Source organism: Neopelma chrysocephalum, unplaced genomic scaffold (genome assembly GCF_003984885.1).
Source record: "Neopelma chrysocephalum unplaced genomic scaffold, ASM398488v2 Primary Assembly neopelma1_26, whole genome shotgun sequence".
NCBI lineage: Eukaryota > Metazoa > Chordata > Aves > Passeriformes > Pipridae > Neopelma > Neopelma chrysocephalum.
This window is the reverse complement of record NW_020897695.1, coordinates 20,380,441-20,400,256: the sequence shown is the minus strand read 5'-3', so window position 1 is coordinate 20,400,256 and position 19,816 is coordinate 20,380,441. Positions and strand designations below refer to the sequence as shown.

General features: G+C 39.2%; 1 protein-coding gene across 9 annotated transcripts in view; it reads left to right on the top strand.

Moving 5' to 3' along the window:
- The window catches only part of HECW1 (HECT, C2 and WW domain containing E3 ubiquitin protein ligase 1), a 265,996-nt gene that overhangs the window by 194,065 nt on the left and 52,115 nt on the right, over window positions 1–19,816 (top strand). For 5 of the 9 annotated variants that reach the window (XR_003533038.1, XM_027675824.1, XM_027675823.1 and 2 more), the window contains 6 exons: window positions 3,690–3,722; window positions 5,251–5,401; window positions 10,462–10,592; window positions 13,032–13,153; window positions 16,014–16,199; window positions 16,811–16,945. Coding sequence is in view for 8 of the 9 variants with exons in the window: in XM_027675824.1 (XP_027531625.1) it covers window positions 3,690–3,722; window positions 5,251–5,401; window positions 10,462–10,592; window positions 13,032–13,153; window positions 16,014–16,199; window positions 16,811–16,945 (758 nt within the window). In the remaining variant the exon portion in view is untranslated. The remainder of the gene's footprint in view (window positions 1–3,689; window positions 3,723–5,250; window positions 5,402–10,461; window positions 10,593–13,031; window positions 13,154–16,013; window positions 16,200–16,810; window positions 16,946–19,816) is intronic. The other 4 variants (XM_027675830.1, XM_027675827.1, XM_027675829.1 and 1 more) reach the window with 1 other exon arrangement.

Below are 19,816 nucleotides of genomic sequence, written 5' to 3'. Positions count from 1 at the left end.
TTTTCAGCTTTTCCTGTTAACTCAAACAGTGTAGAGGTCAGTATGTCTTTCTAATGAACCCTGTCTGTTCTGTATATACAGTCTACAGAACCCAAGCAATATGCCCATTTGTTTCCCTTATTTGATCCTGACTTCAAGTGTTGTCGTGTTATTTTGGAAAAGCTCCATAACCTCCGTCTGCCTTGGTCCGTCTTCTTCCTTAGCTACGATGAAATGAAAATAATAATATTTCCCTGTTTCCAGTCAATGCGTTTAGGCTCGAATGATTGGGTATCTGTCAGGTGTTCTGGAAGCCTTAATATAGAGCTTTCTGGGTGGTGTTTCAGCAAAGTACTCTGATTTTTCTGTAATGTTTGTCTCCAGGTTTTCCATAACCAATTTCAAAGATGGTTTGGGACGGCAGTCCCTGTGGTCTGTCAGGTCTGCAAGCAGGTCCAGCAGGAACCGTTTCGTGGTCAGGATGCTCCTGGGACAGACAGGTCCAAATCTGAACAAAACCAGCAGAAGCTGGGAAAAGACAGCTTATGTAGAGTGGTCTTCTACTGTCTTTGGATTTGATTATCAGTGATTTTTATGTTCATGAACTGTAGTGATTGCTACACTTGCATTGAATAAAAATGGCAGTCTTAAGTAGCATGATTGATTAGTAGCCTGGTAATACGGGATTTTGACTACGGAAGCAACTGCTGGAAATGTTTTTACTTGTCTTTGTAGCCTTTCCCTTGGGTATTCCTGGAGGATTACCCTGCTTTTTGCATTGGCGTTCAGTGCCCAGCAGAGTGCACTCTATGCCCTGCAACGTGCTGCTGATCACCTTTTAACTTGAGCACAGGATTTAAAGCCTGAAATGTGCAATGCCTCACAAAAACAACCAGGCATATAAACAAAGCACTCTGTTTTCTTCAAAGCCCAAGAAGGGAACACACTTATTTGGCCTGTGGTGCCTTCCACAAATAATTCATCATTTGCCAACCATGCTGTCAGTATTCCCTAAGCCAAAAATAGCCCTGATGCTGGCGTCAGCTGCACAGTTGCATGAATGATTCAAATGCCTTTAACCCAATGAAGTCTTATTAGAGTCCCACTGTGGCTTGCCAGTGAATGATGAAATGGGAATGGTTACCTCTGTAACAGGCAGATATTTCTCTTCCTCATGCTCTTACCACAACACTTTGTGAATAGGGCACATTCCTCATTAGATGACTTAATGAAAGGACAGTGACACCAGCTCAGGTAAACAAAATATACTGTAAATCTCTTTCATATTCTGCCATCATCGATTTAATATGTTTTTCCTCTTTCTTATAATTATCCTCAAAAGGCAAGTATTTCTACCATCGATTTTCACAAGTGCTTCCACAACAAGGTTTAAGGACATGAAATGCAATGTGTGATGATAAAATACAGAAGTGATATCCCTTTGGAGGATTTTGTTTTAACATTGGCATATAATATCATTTTTACAATAATATTATTTCTTAATAGAAATAAACCATACTAAGTTAATGTTGTGCAAAAAAAAAAGTTTAATTGAATAATATCATTTAGAAAACCAGTTTCCAAAAACTCTTCATGGAATTTCACAGGAATTTCAAAATGAAAACTACAGCCTTAATCTAGAATTTTTTTCTTTTTCTAGAATTCAGTGTCACTATCTCAGTGCATTTAATGCCTCTTAATCCTAGATAAATAGTTCTTCAATCATGTGAAAGGAAGAACCTTTACCATTTAAACCTGAGTTATATGATCAAACCTGGCACATGCAGTGTTAACTTCCATCTATAAGTAGAGGTGAAGATAATTTGCTGCAGGTTCAGCATTGATTGATTTTATTTAGGTCATGGAGAACCTTCTGGACAGTCTTCTTTGTCTTTTGAATAGTTTTCCGAATAGCTTGATTTCGTCATAAGCCCACAACAGTTGGTGTCAGGGAGGAAATTTAATTTCAGATAGTTTTATTTAGGAAAGTAAAGTAGAACAAATTGATGATTTATGTAGGAATTTCATAATGACCAGTATGAATGTTAAGGTCGATATGAGATTAATAGAAGATTTGCAGGGTTTGTACGGCCTCATGATGGCATTAATAGTCACCCCTTATTAAGCCTGTCTTTGCTAGTACTGATGGCAACTTTACAGAACTGAAGCAAAGTTGTGCCCATGTGCCCAGTTCAGAGCTGCTCTTTGCTGAAGGTGTGGCTGCTTGGAAAGGGAAAGGCAGTGAGGTTACTTTGCCCTGATGGTCCTGCCCAAAGAAGTTGTCTTCTGGTATAAATCAGAGCAGTATCAAAGCTGCTGTGAAATATGACTTGGCTGATGGAGGGGGATCACCGGAGAACAGAACCAGTACTGTCATGTCCCCAGCCTGTGCTCTAGCATGCTCTTACTGTGAAGGTTAGATGGAGGTTAGTCTTTGTAGTAGCCACAGTCTTATTTTACCTGAAAAACTTAACAAAAGACCCTGAGGAAATCTGACTGCTTCCTAGATCACCTATGCCTGTGAATTAGCATGAAGGGACTTGAGCACAGCTCAGAAGCAGAGTTCTGTCCGTCAGTTCACCTGTCAGCCTGTTTGTCTTACTGTGCAGGTATCCATCCATCTGTCCACAAATCTGGTATCATATGCAGGCAGCTTCAGTGACTTGTGTGACTTACAGGTTGTCTTATGGGAAGGTAGAAAGTACACCTGCCACCTGTGTACAACAAAAGTTGTACCTGACACCCTCTGACAACCTTCCTGGGTGACCAGAAGAAGAGTTATTCAGCAGATTAGAAATGCTATCCCAAGGAGCATGAGACACACAGTTCTTAATGTTTTAGCAGGCTAATGCCAGTGTCAGCCCATGGTTTCAGGTGTATCTACCCATAAAGCAGTGAATAAAGCAACACTCACTTATAGATGTAGCTCATGTTGTACATACTTCTGCCGTATGTCTAATACATCTGGCAGAGACAGCCTTCCTGAAGTCGTAATCCAGTCTGCATGATCCTGACCTGATGTTTTCACTGTGACCTCCAAGCTCTGGACAAGTTTCCTTACTCCTAAGTTTCCAAGTATTATGCTTAGAAGCTTAGGAACTCTAAGTTGTATTTAATTAGGCAGACGCTGCGAGATAGACTCTAGAGGTGGTAGTGCACAGGGCTGGATCATAGAACCTTGTTTGACTGTGTAATTGGGTAGTATTATTCTTGCTAAGTGTCCATTAGGAGGCTTCAGACCACTATGACCAGGTGATGTCTTCTGTGGGCTGTCTAGAGTGTTGATTTACATTGCCTACAAGCTTCTAATTATCCATCGGTCTTTATTATTCTCAACTTTTTACAAGGTACAACAATAGTATGGGGTAAGGGCTAGAATTAGTCCTTTGGCAGGCAACAGCAAGGATAATTAAGATCTTCATGATATTAAGGTACATCGTCTCACCTTTGATCTGGCCAAGGTTATTTCCTTGAGGATATTGCAGATAATGCATAGCTCCAGAAGGACCATTCCCTACCCAGAGCGGGTACCCATTCCCTACACCTGTCACCTGTGCCAGCACACTCAACAAGGCTCTGGCCTTCAACCTGCCTTATGTGTCAGTGTGACTTATTTCAATATGCATATATTGTACTTGATGTGCTTTTTTTTCACTGTCTTATGTTTTAGACATGGTTTTCACAAAGCTGTGATCTTGTTCTTGAAACAGCTACAACATCCTTGGGAAACTTTGCCTGGTGGAGTAAGAGAGAGTCCTCTCCTTAAATTATATAGTGATGTTCACAGTGAGAGACACTGCATGTATACCCGTGGTGTGACTATAGGTTTTGCATCTTCAAGGACTGTGGTACTTACAGTCAGCTTTGAAAGAAATAATGCATGTGCATATGGCTCTTGTTGTCTTGGAGTCTTACAGAAAATTTCTCCAAGGACTCTAAGTGCCCATCTTTTAAGGTTTGTGGGATTCACCTGTCAGGGGCAGCCAGCCATAGACTTGAGACAGCCTACAATTTTCTGGGACCAGGTATAGGAAGTGGGTTTAGCCAGAGCCAGCATTCAGGGGATGGAAACTGGTCATGAAGGATAGCTTTCCAGATACAGCAGTGAGAGCTGCAACTTCAGTCCTGCTCTTGAGAGTAGAAGATAAAATACATAAAGTATGAAATCCAGCTGATCCTGAATTTGAGCATAGAAAACCATAGGACTCATCAGGGAAGATGGTATTATAGTAAGTGTGGGAATATGGGGAAGTGTTTGCCCTCAAAGGTAATCACCATATGTGCATTTGTGTGTGAATGTGAGTGAGGTTTGTATATAAATTTGTGTAGAAGGTATGTGCACGTATTTACATAGATATGTAGTCAGCTGATGGGTCATGTAGCAATATGAAACTAGCAAGCCTGATTTATTCCACTTCTCCATACATTTGAACCAGTTTAATATGTGGCTTTGCTAGCTAACTCACTTCTGAATTCCTCCTGTTTCAAACAGTTTTTTTATCAACATTACCATTTTCCACAAGCCATCATATACCAAATAGGTTTAGTTTTCAGTCATGGGACAACATAAACATTATGAGGAAACAACAATGATGGAAGGCTCAATATTATGCTGCAAACTCTCAATCTAGTTTGCATTCATCAGAGCAATAGATTTACAATACTCTCTTTAGAGAGATTTCTGTGTCCAATCAGTTTGTGATCAGCTTTCAGGGAAGCCTTTAATTGCTCTGTGGTGTCCTTCAAAGCCACTTAATAAAAAGGAGAAAAATGAAACATATTTGTTCTGAAACATAACAAAAAAAGAAAACATGGGATTTGCCATATTAGCTCAGGTGTAATCTTTTTCTACTAAGAGTCAGTTCTATGTGGCTACTCTGACCTGCAGTGAATCCAGCCAACAAGTATCACCAACTGAAAAATTATCTAGCCCTTTTGAAAATGCAGCCACTATGTCACTAGCTTTTCATAGGCTATGGTAGTGAATTCCATGGCCTACCTGTGTACTGTGTATGAAATGTTTACGTATATGCATATACTGCATATATGTGTATAGAGACAAGCACATAGTATATATGCACCTTTGAATGTATACTTTGAATGTATACACATAATATATATTGCACGCATGTAGGCTATATATATGTTATCTCCTGTGTGTATACACCCAGTCCGTGTATATGTGTGTGTCTGTATGTGTCTCCCACATTTAGGTTTTCTTGGAAGGCATCACACTGACAGCATCACCCCTTCCTTTTTTTCCCACACTAGATTGGGAAGCTCGGATAGACAGCCACGGGAGGGTATTCTACGTTGATCATGTCAACCGAACCACCACGTGGCAGCGCCCCACAACCGCGGCAACGCCGGATGGGATCCACAGGTCTGGCTCCATCCAGCAAATGGAGCAGCTGAACCGGCGGTGAGCATTAGCACCTAAATTCCTTTGAGATCTGTGCTCTCCTTTTTCCACGCTGCCCCAGTAGCTTCCTTCTTTCTCCAGTGCACTGCATTGACTCCCTAAGGATTTGTCTTTCCTCCTTGTCCAAATTCTTATCCCTGCTGCTGATCTCTTTCAGCCTGCAGGTGTGCCTGCTGTGGGTGTCTGGTACGCCAACTTGCCCACAAGTGCAGTGCTGTTGAGTGAATGATGTTGCAAAACGTTTCAAACAGCAAGAAGAGGTTTTTTGGAGAAGTTTCCTGAAATGACTGCCAGAAGGGGAGGGAGGATTTTTCTAAAGGATGGAGTCACTTTTGCTATTTAACTGTAGGAAGGGTGTCGATGGGTCAGAACCTCGTACTGTGCTGCGGAGGTTTCAGAGCGGACTGTTCCTGAAATTGCTGCCATATCAGTGTGGCATTTCTACTCGAGCTAATAAGGCCTGCTGAAAGGTCTGTCTCCTTTCCCAGAGCAGAGCCCTGCTCTAATAGGACCGTGCACATTTCTAGATGTAGACAGGTCTGCTTAATGTTGCATTGGGCCCTGTAAATCTGTCAGTTCGTTCTGAGCTGGTTGAAATATCTCTTAACGTGTCTTATAGTTTCGCTTTGTTTGACTAGTCCGCGCATAGATTTCGTCATTTTCTTCTCATGTTTGCTTTTTAGACTAAATTTAAGAGGGAAAAGAAAAAATAAACAATTGGTCAAAAATCTTCCTTTTTTGCTTCAGAAAAGGTTTTGGTTTGTTTGGTTTTTTTTATTCCCTGCTTACTGTAATAATGGCATTTCTAGAAAAAGACAGGCAAAACTGAAATTATATTTTAATTATAGCATGTAAAATGCCACAAAAGTTTTTTGGTCTTTTTTTCTGTGCTAAGAGAAAGATCTGCAACTGAGAGAGGGGTGCAGAATTTTAAAGTGCTCCTTTCAGAGTACTTTGAATAGTTTGGGAGCTACTGTGCCCTGAATGGAGCAGTCTCGGAGAACTGGGCCCTGAGTGACAACAATTAGAAAGGTAATATAACTCATGGAGAGCAACCCAGCCTTCCCAAAGTGGTTGTTTTGCAACTTACGTTGACACCATCAACACATCAATTCTTAAATTGTGTTATATCTTGCAGAAGTGAGAGAAACTGCAGTATTTGTTTTCATTATAGCTTTGCTCATGAAGTCTCAAGCTACCATGTTAATGTAAAAAAACCAAAACTCTATAAAGAAAGTGAATGTTTTATGTAGATTCTTTCATGGGATTTGCATGACTTCTCTGCCATTTAGCATTGGTCTTTAAGAGGGATTTGAACCATGTCAAAGCTCAGACTATTGGAGCCATGTCAAAGTTCAGACTATTTGGCTGCCACTTAAATCTGCCACAGAAAGCAGAAAAGTTGTGGACATATATCAGATTTTTAAAAATTTTTTCTGAGGTTGAACTCCTGGAAGCACATGGCAACCATGGAAGGAATAAATGCTTGTGAGAGTGATTTACCATTCTGTTAGTTAATGCAGGTTAATCATTAAACCAACTATCACAGCAGACACTGAAGGATAGACGTTGTCTTTGTGACATCCTTCTTTCATATTATGCCACGTTTTCATGTAGGCTATCTGCCTGTCTTGGTTATGATTTGATTATCACTAGCTTGTGTTGGGAATTGACAGTTAATAAGGCTGATGTTCTTCAGATCTCTCTGTTTTTAGTATTCATATATCCAGTCACAAAGGGAGAAGTATGGAGGGGTTTCAGCAGTGGCATATCTCTCCTTGCCCAAGTCCCATTGGAGACTAAGCACTTTGCCATTTATTAAACATGAACTCTCATGACTTCCTGGGGCTAAGGAAAAAAAGCTGATGATTCTCTACTGTCTGCCAAGGAGCTCTGTTGATTTAAGAAGCTGAATATGAAAGTCTTCTATCGTTACCAAGTTTGGAACATTTCCCATGACTCTAATAAAAGGGATTCATACTCTGAGCATTTGTCCAGTGACAAGTTGTTTCTGTAATTTCAACCTGACTGGGTTTTTTTTAATTATTATTGTCCTAAATCTAATTTCAGATATTTCATGTCTCCACATTTCAGGATTGTGAGGAAAGCCACTTTTCATAAATAGTTATTATCAACACTGTGAAGGATTGGGCTTTGTTTTGAGCACTCATTGTAGAAATACTGGTTTGTTGTATTTCAACATTCATGATTTGAAATGTTTTTGAAATGAAAGAATCATTTTAGGTGAGGCAACAGCAAGCATAGACCTTGGTGACAGAATTAGCAGCAGCCTGAACTTTTGCACTAACCTCAAACAATATTTGGACTCAAAATCGCTCAGCAGTTTGAAAAAACTTGGTGACTTTTCTTTTTAAATCAATTTACTTACTTTTTGGCTTCCTGGTTTCGTTTGTGGAAGGGAATGGAAAGACCAAAATATTACAAGGAAGCCTGGTATTTCCAGCCCAGCCAAAACCACAAAACTTTGAAAATTCAGCTTGAAAAAGAAACCTGTAGCTGTGATTAAGCCTAGTCCTGCTCCAAGCTTCCCTTTAGCTGTACTAGCCACTTGAGGATACAGGGAATGCAAAACTGGAATCCAGGTGTTGGGCAAACACCAAAGAGACATCCATATTTCTTATTTTAAAGGCTCTTGCTCATTTTCTGCAGCGCTACCTGACTTGCTTACTTGTTGGCAAAGCAGATAACAGCCCTTGTTGTCCAAGCTCTGTTGAGAAAATACTTTGCAGCATATGTATGTCTAGATTTGTCTGTGCACTTGTTTGAAAGCTAATAAGTAACATAAGAAATTACAACTACAATAGTTAAGACAGCCACAGCATGGTATTTCTTAACCTCCATTTCTCTGACAAATCACTTTGAAGAGTTACTGAAATTTCCAGAAGCATTCCCATAACTTTTGCACTTTCAATGTTTTGTCCAATTACTTTGGCATTTTCTGGTTATTTATAGGTTATTTTATAGTATTGAGACCCAAAAGAAAGGCATTGCCTTTTGTTGGCATACAGCTAGCGTTAGTCTTTGAGGGTTGCCAATAGGGATTTTCTACCATCTAATTAAATTGAAGGTACAAGGTTTTTCTGTATGTGTGCTTATATACCTTGATTATATGAAGGGGGGGGTGTTGGAGTTTTTTTCACTTTCTTTTTCCCTTTTCCTTTTGTTGCATGTGGGTGTTGTAAAACTCCTCCAGTACTGGAATGGAACATTCATTCAATTGCCTGCAGTCAAGTGAATAAAACTGTAAAATGTAGCTCTAAAACAGGGGGTTTAAAACTGCAGTAAATTCATGCTGTAGCAAAACCTGCTATCAGAATTTGCTTGTAAAGGTGAATGTTTTCTTAAACTATCAAAATATATGCTAAATGTAGCTTCAAATGAGTTTGAGTACTGTAGGGGCACACATAGCATTGTGACAGTTTGGCATAAATCTATTAAAACTTTGATTATTTTTCTTAATTATCTCCAGGCCTTCTGCCTAGAATTAAGTTGCAGTGAGCTACTGGAGATGAAGTCTTTTGTGATATCAAAAAGCCCAATGCTAACTGCTTGTATTTAATGATCCTGTGTCCACTTGAGGAACTAGCTTCAAATTTGGAATAAAGTATGCATTAACAAATAAAGATAGAAAAAGTAGTTAGAATATGCAAGTCCGAACTCGAGTTGAGGAAAAAGAGTATAAGTCAGAAAAATGACAGACAAACAATGCTGAATCAGATTAAATGCAGTCGATAAAGCCATCCCCTTCAAATACATATGCAATGCTATCCATAAAGAGTGATTAAAAATATTGGGGTGAAATAAAAGCTAATTAAGATAGCTAATTAAATAACTAAGATAGCCTGTTTTTTATTTTTCCTTTTCTTCCTGATTCTGATTCTTTCTTTCTCTTTCTCCTTATGATTTCTCTTCTCTTCTCTCCTCTCTTTTCTCTTCTCTATATAAAATATAGTACATATAAGACAAATTCATAGCTTGCCAATAGAACCAAAGAAAACATATTCACTCATTCATCTGTGAGTATGAGTGAACTAGTTAATGAGAATTTGCTTTCTGTAGTGTGAATTCAAAACACTCCTGGATATTTGTTCCTGATCTGGTAAGGTGTTTAGGATTGAGCTCATACCTAAGACCATGATCAGTTCCATTGACAACAAATAATATGACAATTAATTCCTTGATTAAAATGCAAATGACATTATAGTTTTTAAAGATATTCACATTTCTATTCAGAGTTTTTTTGTCACCCTCCTCACTTGTTGTTTGCTTATCCTATATTGTTTCCCCTTCCTTATTTTACAGCTAGGCACCACCAATGCCCAATTCCACTGATTTCCAAAAGTGGACATAACACTTTTATCTTCACACTGTTCACTTAGCTATCATGTTACAACCTATTCTACGTTTTTGTGGCTGTCATATCAATTAAATTGTAGCTCTTTGAGGTCACACCACCTACTAGTTTATATTCCATTGCCTACCAAAATGGAAGTATTCACAACTGCAGTCCATGCAGCATCATAATAAATATTTTGTGAACACTTTTAATCTTTTTTGCCTTTTTAGGGTTGATCATGTGCATCCAATAATTTAATAAGAAAGACTGAAGGATACTCAGCATGTCACAGGGTTGATCCTTAGTTCATTGATTATGCTTCCATAAGACTAAATGAGAGGAGGAACCATGATCCACCTGTTGTTTCAGGTTCCAGGTGTCCAGATGTTTTAAAGAGAAGCCTAGTAGTAACAACCTGTATCCAAAGCATCTGTTTAAATTTAAGCTTTGAGTATTCCTGACTTTGCACTCTCTGTAGCTGTTTGTTAGTCACTGCAAAATGCCATGTTTGCAGAGAAGTGGTTGGCCCAAGTGTGAGCACCTGCACCAGCCGAAGAAGAGTCGGATGTGCTCTTACTCTGCTGGATGCTGAAGACAGAAGTGTTGGAATCCTTCAGAAACAGTGCTGATAGTTAAGGTAGAAAGCACCAGAAAGCTCTTCTGTTAAATAAAGTATGCTGTTCCTTTCTATGAATATATCTAGATACCAAAACATCCAGCGAACAATCGCAACAGAGCGGACTGACGATGATGCTGTGGTAAACAACAGGGTGGAGAGAGTTCCCACTGGAGGAGGAAGTGACTCTGAGGCAGAGCCTTCTCAGCCAAGCTCAGGTATGGGGGGAAAAGCTTTTGAGTGGCATGTTCAGTGCCATTCAGTTCTGGGAAATCTGCATTTCCAGGGGAGACAGGAACTTATTATACCAGGTTGCAAAAATTAATTTAAAAAAAAAAAAAGACTTAGACTTGAAGCAACAGTTTTTAGACCTGAAGCTACAGGTATAAAGCTAGATATAAAGGTCCTCTGTTCTTTTTTAACAACTACTAAACATACAAAGCATTTTTACCTTGGTAAAAGGCTACTTTAAATTAAAATGGAAAAGGCGTCTGGTTTTTATTCACCCAGTAGTTGTAAAAATGGTGCTGTCTTATTTTTGCTGCAGTGTGATTTTTAGCTTAGGGCATTGCAGTTTCTTATCTGTAGGCCTGACTTCTGCACTGCCACATTTGCTTATGTGATTGCACCTGCAGTGGCCCTGGCATCAAGTATGAAATACTTGCGGTTTTTAAAGCTGCAATTTTGTGATAGCTATGAGCTGATCTAAGTGTGGCTGTGGACTGAAGGAGGCACAACTGTCTTTTTGCTCATCACTAATTTATGTGACAGGACCCCATACCAGAGGAGAATGTGTACCCAAGGCAGGATGGGGTGACAGGGGTCTCTCCTACTCTTTTTGGTGATAGTCAGACTCATGTTTTCTTAAAACATTTTGGGAACCATAGCCTGTTTGTTTCAGGTAAGAAGCACCAGCAATCAGACTAGTGCCCACTATGCAACTTGAGGCCATGCAAAAATAACTCTGCTTTGTTTGAGAATTTGCACCACCAAAATGATTAACCAGTTCTCTTCCTCTGGATTATTCTTACCGCTACCTAACTTTGTGTTCTATATTGTCTGCCACAAGTAAATCTGACTTTCTGCTACCTTTTTGCCATCCCTCTCTAAATAGCATTGGCAAAGGGAAAGAACCAACACGATATCTGCTTGAATTTTCTTAGTTTTCCGTGTTGAATAGGAAAAATTACACAGAGAAATAATAAACTTTTTTAAACAAGTTTAGAAAAATACTCAATTTTGTTTGTTTTCCTGATCCATTAGGTGTTTTTAGCTTGAAAATAAATTTTGTCAACAATGTTTAACATTAGATATTTAAAGCTTCCTTGCAATCTTTTGTGTTGCAATTTATGGGAGACTTCTATGTACATTAGATCGTTTAAGGAGATCCCAGTTCTCTCTGTTAGAAGCTGAAGTGGAAGTAAGGTACACATTGTATTTTTAGTATTTATATGTAATGTAGCCATTACTTGTAATATGTATAGTTATTTACTATGTATAGCTATTTACTATCATAGCCAACATAATAAAATAGTAATTTAATAGGAGTTGCTACTAGTTCATTATGTAACATTCACTCTTTTGTTTTAAACTCAAAGAGCTAATGGGTATAATAAATGTTATCATAAGTTATTAGGAAATGGTTTTTGCTATAGATAATTGCTTTGTGTTTAGGAGAAATCATCAACACTGTATAAAATGCCAAGAATTAAAAGGTCAAGGGTGATGTAAACACACTAGAGGAAAAAAAAGGTGCAGTATGATACATTTGTTATTTGTCTTTTAATTTAAATGAAAAATGTCAGAAGGAATACATTTTAGGCACATTAATCCAGATTCTAAGGCAGTATAAATGAATTTAACTCCAGCAATGGATACAGTCTGCAGTTTTAAGTGGATAAAATAATACAATGTGTTCAACAGGAAGAAAAAAAAGTTATAATTAATAAGAAAACAAATGGTAATCTATATTTATTCTGTTAATGATGTCTGCATACAATTTCCTTGGACTGCAAATAAAATTAGGCTTTATTTGAAAATGCCAGAACACCCAAGCCATAATTACATGGTAGGAAATATTTTTCTGGTGTCTACAGAAGGTCAGGAGTTTCTATCTCTACAGAATTACATTCTCAAATGGTCAGTTCTGATCCTGTGCTTCATTACTTGATACAGATTAAAAATAATCCTATTGTGTCTCATTTTGTTTTCTTTACCATACAAGTCCTCAAAACCATGGACTTGCCAAAATTAATGCAATTAAAGTAAAGAGCAATGCTGGATTGGGAGATCAGATCTCTCTAAAATCAGCAATGAGTGGAACCAGTATGGACCTGGGTGACAGCACTGAACCAAACCACCAGCTGGTAAAAACTGCTGAGGTCACATTGTATTTATAGACAGAAGCAGATATGACACAGAGTTTCATAACCTACAGTTCAAAAAGCCGTCCAGCCCCTGCACTGCTGTGGTAAACAATGCACCACATTCTGTCAGTTTGCCAGCAGGCTAGTCATGAGAATGCCAAGAAGGTAGGTCCATCAGGCAGGTGGTAACTTTTTCATACTGTCACTTTTGCAGCTGTTCATTAAAGGTTAAATAGTAGACTGTGCTTCCCACTACATTAATAATATTTTGTGGCTTTTTTTTTTGTCCAGAGATTAGGAGGGAAGGTTCCCTTTCTCCTGTGAATTCTCAAAAAATCACCTTGTTGCTGCAGTCTCCAGCTGTGAAGTTCATCACCAATCCTGAGTTCTTCACTGTGCTGCATGCAAACTATGTGAGTAATGATGATTTGCTCTCTCGCACTACTGATTTCTGAGTCCAAACGCTGCGCCCCAGGCCTTCAGGGAGAATGCCTAGTGAATTTGAGTTATGTGACATGGGGCTCCGCTGTCCTTTCTCAGCACCAGAGTAGGCTGGGGACACTACAGGCAGGCTGCTCCAACAAGACTCTTGCTGGGATTCTGCCTCACACAAGAAATTCCATGGTACAGAGAAGCTCATTAACGTTTTCCTCTCAGAAATAAGCAGGAACCCTTGGTTTCAGCTTGTTTGATCCTGTTGTCTGTTGCTGCAGGGAGTGAGGTTGTTGCCTTTTGAGCCCACCATCCTGAGAAATCTTTCTCAGACACCGCCAAGTCTCAGGGAAATAGAGGGGAAAAAATAACGCATGCAATTTGCATTCCCAAAAATCAGGCAGGCATAATGGAGTAAAATACTGACTTGAGTTAGTGAAGCTATTTTGGAAAAAACACAAATAAAAATGAATTTTCAAAATTAAAATATCTCTTTTTTTCATTAGTACAGTAAAACTACACATTTTCTTGCAAACCTAGTGGAGTGGAAAAAAAATCTAATATCAGGAGGAAGCAGATAGGGGAGTCCTACAAAGAGATGCAGTCCTACTTTACCGTGTTTTGAATGTAGTTCAACTAGGCATCTACACATGACTTCTGAATATTTGGAAAATCATTCATTTCTGCAGAGCAATAACCTTTCTTTTTGAAAGAAAAAGAAAGTAAAACACTTGGAGAGTCGCCTCAGCACAGGTTTTTAGCTAACTGCAGACATCAGGTTTTGGCTGTGGCACCTGGTGGATTGAAGCCAGGTGTCCATCTCCAAGCATCTGCCAGAGATTATTGCCCATGAAACCCTACCAAGGAAGGGGATATATTACCTCATCTGACATTACATGAACTAAATTATGGAGTGCAGACAATTTCTTACATTGACAAGGTGATATATGATGATTTATAGCTGAGAGCAATGTAATTTTCAGTCAGTATAGCTGTTTGAAAAATGAGGAACTGATTCCATAGTTGTGTAAGGAACAGTCACAACGGTCTAAATCCCAGTTTTATTTCTCACTGAAATAAAAAAAAAGCCAAAAGAGGCCTTCAGTTTGAGCTTATAAAAGCTCAAATATTCTGGTTCTCTAATACGAGAACCAGAATAATCTATTGAAATATCTGTCAAGTGGTCATACAGATTCAACTTGTACAGAAATAATGGCCTCACATAACTTTTGGCTTAACACAAGTGTAATATTTTAACCACAAGCCCCTATTAAAATTTCAAGGTATTAATTATGCCAGTGAGGTTGGGATTGGAAAATATTATCTGGCAGTTAGATTAAAAGGGAAAGGCACTCATTTTTCAGATATTTTATTTCCATGGAGGGGTAAAACTACATTACACTCTTTGCTTCCCTAATGCAGCTTAGAGATACTCAAGACAGTCGTTGATCATATGTTAGATCAAAATACAAGTTTTGTTATAGAGTACGCTGGGATCTTAACAGTTTGTGACCATGAAGCTTTCCTGGGTTATAAGCAGGTCATATCTTCAGGGCAGAGATCATATCTCTGTAATTTCGTAACCTTAACCAACCTTTGCCATAATTAGGGACCCTGTGCTACAGGGAGTGTTCTCAGTGGTACCACCACAATAAATCCTTACATATTAAAGATAATACTTGTAAATTTTTTATTGCATTATAGTGGTTAAAATGCATTAAAAGGACACAGAAATTGAGAATTCAAAGCTGTTAGGTCAGATTCTCTTGACAGATTCTCTGGACATATTCCAGGTCTGCACTCTGGGGCTCACTTCACTGGAGACGTGAGTCCTCCAGTGAGCCTTTATTACTCTAATGAATAATTCAATCCTTTGGGCTGACCAACAAACCAAGGCACTAATTTTCTCTCTAGTGCAAGGCTCAGGAAGGTTGCAGACTTTTGTGATGTTTCCTGCTCTGTCTTGAGGAGCTTTTTCCCTGAAGTGAAAGATTCTGAGAGTAGCCTCTGGATGTGCCTTTGTATTGTCACCACAAGCATTATTTTGTGGCATTCTATCATTGAATATACTGTGGCAACAAATATAGTTCACTTTAGCCCCTCTTCTGCAATCAGATCAGCACTAACTGGCATGAACTGCATCAGGGCATGTTCCTCTACGAGGTGCTTTTAATGTCCATTGTGAGATACAACTTGCTGCCTGAGGCGTGGCATTCATCTGATTCGTGGAAATGTCTCCATCTGACATGCTTTGTAGTCATCACAGAAACAAATATTCAGTTACGGGGAAACAATTCACACCTTCCAAAACTAGACAATTAGAAGTGTCTGTTCCTGTCCTGTGGCTACATAGGGACCATAGGTAGCAAGCTTTCATGTAGACATCTGCACTGCAGTCCTCTTGAGTTCATGAATCCTATCACACGTATCTTGATTGCAATTATAGCACAAATACATGTTCACAGCTGTCTTGGCATTTCTCTGGCACCATCCAGGTGCCACCAAGCAGTGCTTCTGTTGACCAATAAAAGTAATGAAATGGGCAGAACTACAGGTATCTTCAGTATGTGATGTTTCAGCTGACTGTCTTGTGAAGTGTATTAGAAAGGTAGTTCATGCACAAGCTAACTGTGGACAATGTGTGGGATGTTTCACTTTCCAGATTGTATTTCTTAATTCTAGATGTTCATGTAAAGTAGTCATTCAAATCATGAGATGGAAATGTTTCTCGATTCCAGCAGGATTTGTTTCAGTTCTTTGGGCATATGTCCCACAAAATAACCAAATACATTGTTTTTCCATCAGAACTGGTTTTCCTCACTTATTTTTTTCATCTCATAGAGTGCCTATCGAGTCTTCACTAACAGCACCTGCTTGAAGCATATGATTCTGAAGATTCGTAGAGATGCTCGTAATTTTGAGCGGTATCAGCACAACAGAGACCTGGTAAATTTTATCAACATGTTTGCTGATACCCGACTGGAGCTTCCTCGTGGCTGGGAGATAAAAACTGACCAGCAGGGCAAGGTAAGGGTGCCAACAAAACTAATCACTTGTTTAACACACCATATCGGGCTACATGATTAATAAAGGTTCCTTCCTTCTTGTCTCAAAATTGGTGAAGTTTTGGTTTAAACAACGCAAGCAGCAAGCAGAGTTATTTTAGAAGCAGAAAAAAAAACTTCAAGAGCAAATGTTTCAAAGTATTTCTAGCTTTCTGCAGACTATCACAGCATAGCCAACGCAGCATTGAACTGGCAAAAAAGTTTGAGCCAGAGTAGATCTCTTGTGCCTGCAAAATTTTACTCAGTGTCTCTATGTCCAATGAAGCTTTGCTGAGTGACTTCTGGAACCACCAAATAGGCTAAAGCACCGTTTCCCAATAATATTATTCTCTTCTGTCTTGTTCCCACCATGGCCATTACATGTGATTTTGACCTACATAGCTTCAGGTATTTTCGAAGAGCTATTCCTGCTTTGAGTAAGACAGTCCTTTTGTTTGCAGATATCTTCCATGGACTGTACTTAACAAAGGTATTTCTGACACAATTGCCAGTGGTTGTCACATTGCGTTCCCACAATACTATCACAGTGTTGCCTGTCTTCTTATAAAAAAACATTGTTCCTTGGTGTTTCAGTCTTTCTTCGTTGACCACAATAGCCGTGCTACCACCTTCATAGATCCCAGGATTCCGCTGCAGAATGGTCGTCTCCCTAATCACCTGACTCACAGGCAACATCTTCAGCGACTTCGTAGCTACAGCGCTGGAGAGGTAACCATGCCAGTATCAATCCAGGAACTTTTGACAGCAGTCTTCTGTAAAACTAAAAGCACTTCTTATATTTGGAAGGCATTGAAACAAACTGTCTTGTGAATTTTTATCTTGTAAAGACAATAAGTGATTTTTTTCCTTCCTGAAGGGTTTATTTCAGAGCTTGTTGGTAATGAAGGTTTGTATTTTGATGGCTTTCAGAATAAAATAATAAGCAGTAAAATTTGATTGAAGTGAAATGATGAAAAAATAGATTTTAAAAGAAGAATCCATATATGACATTCTGGTCTTGCTTTACTAAAGTCAAGTCATTCATTATTTTTGTAGCTTGATACTTCAGCAGCCTCATATGTTTCTTCAGTCCCCACTGGGACACTGTACTCTGAAATTATATACTCCCTACCAGTAGTGTAGTAATGTATGTTGAGGTTTGCTTCCCTAGCTTTCAGTCACATTAAGCATCTTTCCTATGTTTCATGGGGATGACTTTTATCACTGAGGGCCGTGGACATGATTGAAAGAAGCATAAATACTGTGTTGTGTATCGTGAATTTACGGAGGAAGAAGTACCAGCAACCAGATTCTTCATATAGCAAATCCCTACAATTGAAGATTTGTAGAGATAGATGCTGACTAGGGGTAGAGACGAATTATGGTGAAAGGATCTTCCTCTTCCAGCAAAATACCCAGAGAAATGCTTGTGAAATTAATTTATTGCAGCAGGACCTGTCTGATACCTCTCACTGCCAGCTGGGGTTGGGATCAGGAGCTGACTAGGGTGCAAGGTCAGTTCTTCAGGATCAAAGGCATACCAGGCATGAGTAGCTTGGGCATGCTTTCTCTGTCTTGGAAACATATTTTCTGAAGATAGAAGTGTATCAATGGATCTGTTTCAATCATATCTTCCCACCATTTTAGCAACTTACCTCCGCCAACAGCCTGCAGTTTAGCGTTGCTATTGTGGTTGAATTACTGGCATGACTGTGATAGCCACCTGCAGGATGGTTCATATTTGGGCACATGCTTGCCTGGGGCTTGCTTACAAATTCACCATGTCAGGGATGGAAACACCACCGAGCAACTCAGATGACCTAGCCCAAAAAATACACTTGGTTCTGCAAGTACTGCAAGGCTGGCAAGGAACAATTTTCAATAAACCTAAAATATCAAGTACAGGGAATGAAGTCAAAAGTATTTAGTACTTATGAGTAATGATTCTCTGGGGAAATTATAAACTGTTCATTGAGGCCACTGATTTGGCACAATCAGCCAATGAAACAGTGTTTTCTGTCTCAGGAGCTGTCAGTGATGGCACTGTCACCTCACAGTCTCAGTGGCCCAGGTCCTAGAGTGCTTCTGCACCCTTGCTGTAGTCAATAGCTTCCCCTTTGGAAGTGTCTGCTGCTCCAATGGAAGGACTCCCATTGATATCCAAGGATTGATGCCTAAAAGCCCACCACTTACAAGGAAAAAATTCAACCCTTTACAATTCAGCCCATTTATTAAGAGCCTCATGTTCCATGCCATTTCCTCGAAGTGTATTTGGATGTTCTTTTGTCCTACAAATCATGTCTGTAGAGTCACACTTGAGGTTTTGTCCTGGCCATGTGTCAGCTGTCTGCAGGCCTGCTGGTTTCTTTGCTGAGCAGATGGTGTGGCCTCTGGAATCTGTCACCAGGATTGTATGAAGGACCATGAAAGACAACCAGCAGTTTTGAACATGATGTGTACAGATGTCAAATGAGCCTGAAGGAGAGCAGAATAATGAAGCTTGTGGGTGCCAGAGAGGGTATAAAAAACCAGGGTAATGAAATAAAGGACCTCTGCAAAAACTTCCGTGTAGATTACTGATATTAAATAGCATGATATATAAATTTGTCAAAAATGCTACAGATTCTTTAGTAAGCACTTCTTTAAGGTATAAATCTTTTACAGGAAAAAGGTGGTTGATGCTACTCTTGGTTGCCTGGTTTTTGGAAGAAAAGTTCAGGCAGCTGTTGTGGACATCAGTAACTAAAAGAAGATAGATCACTAAGTGATTCATTTCCTTCTGCCACTGCTATAAACAGAACAGGTCAGAATTGCTTTCCATTCCCTCTAAGGGACTTTCCATCTGCAGTGAAAATCAACATACATGATTACAGGGTAGAGATTTTAAAGACAGAAAGAAGAAAGAAGCGGGCATCCACAGTGGAGAGGCAAGGGTTGATGGTTAGCAAGATAAGCAGAGGAAGTATTGTAATATAGCAGTATACAAATCTTACTGACCCAAACCACAACAAGCAAGTAGCAGGATTCAAACAGGCAAGGGCCTTTCAAATCCAGCAGTGATATAAAACCCAGGAAAGAGTATTATATCTTGAAAGGCTCCTGTGATAGTTTGGACTCTCCACTCTGGTTGCAACATCCCAGTATCAATTTCAAAGCTGTTAAACACTGACATAAATCTATAAGATTACTTTGCACTAGATGAATCCAGTCACTAAATCATTAGAGGGGTCATTCTTTTTTTTTTAATTGGAGAATAATGTGCTAATCAAAATGAAGTCTTTCAATTAGAAAGTCAAAGTAGACAAGGCGATTGTGATTGAACACTGAGTTGGAGCAATCAATTGTACTCTATTAGCTAAAAGACTGGAAAGAAAAGTGTTAGCAAAATGAAAGTTGATCAGACGGCTTGGAATTTTCCTGTTGTGTTGCCAGAGAAAAATTGTTAAGAGGTATGAATGTGTAAAGAGCAAACACAGCATTAACAATGCCTAAACGTGGTGATGAAGAAGCACCACAGAGTGTGCATTTTGTTATATTGAGATGTGTACACAACTGGATTCTTACAACCTAGCTTTAGCTTCTTACAACCTGACTTTAGCT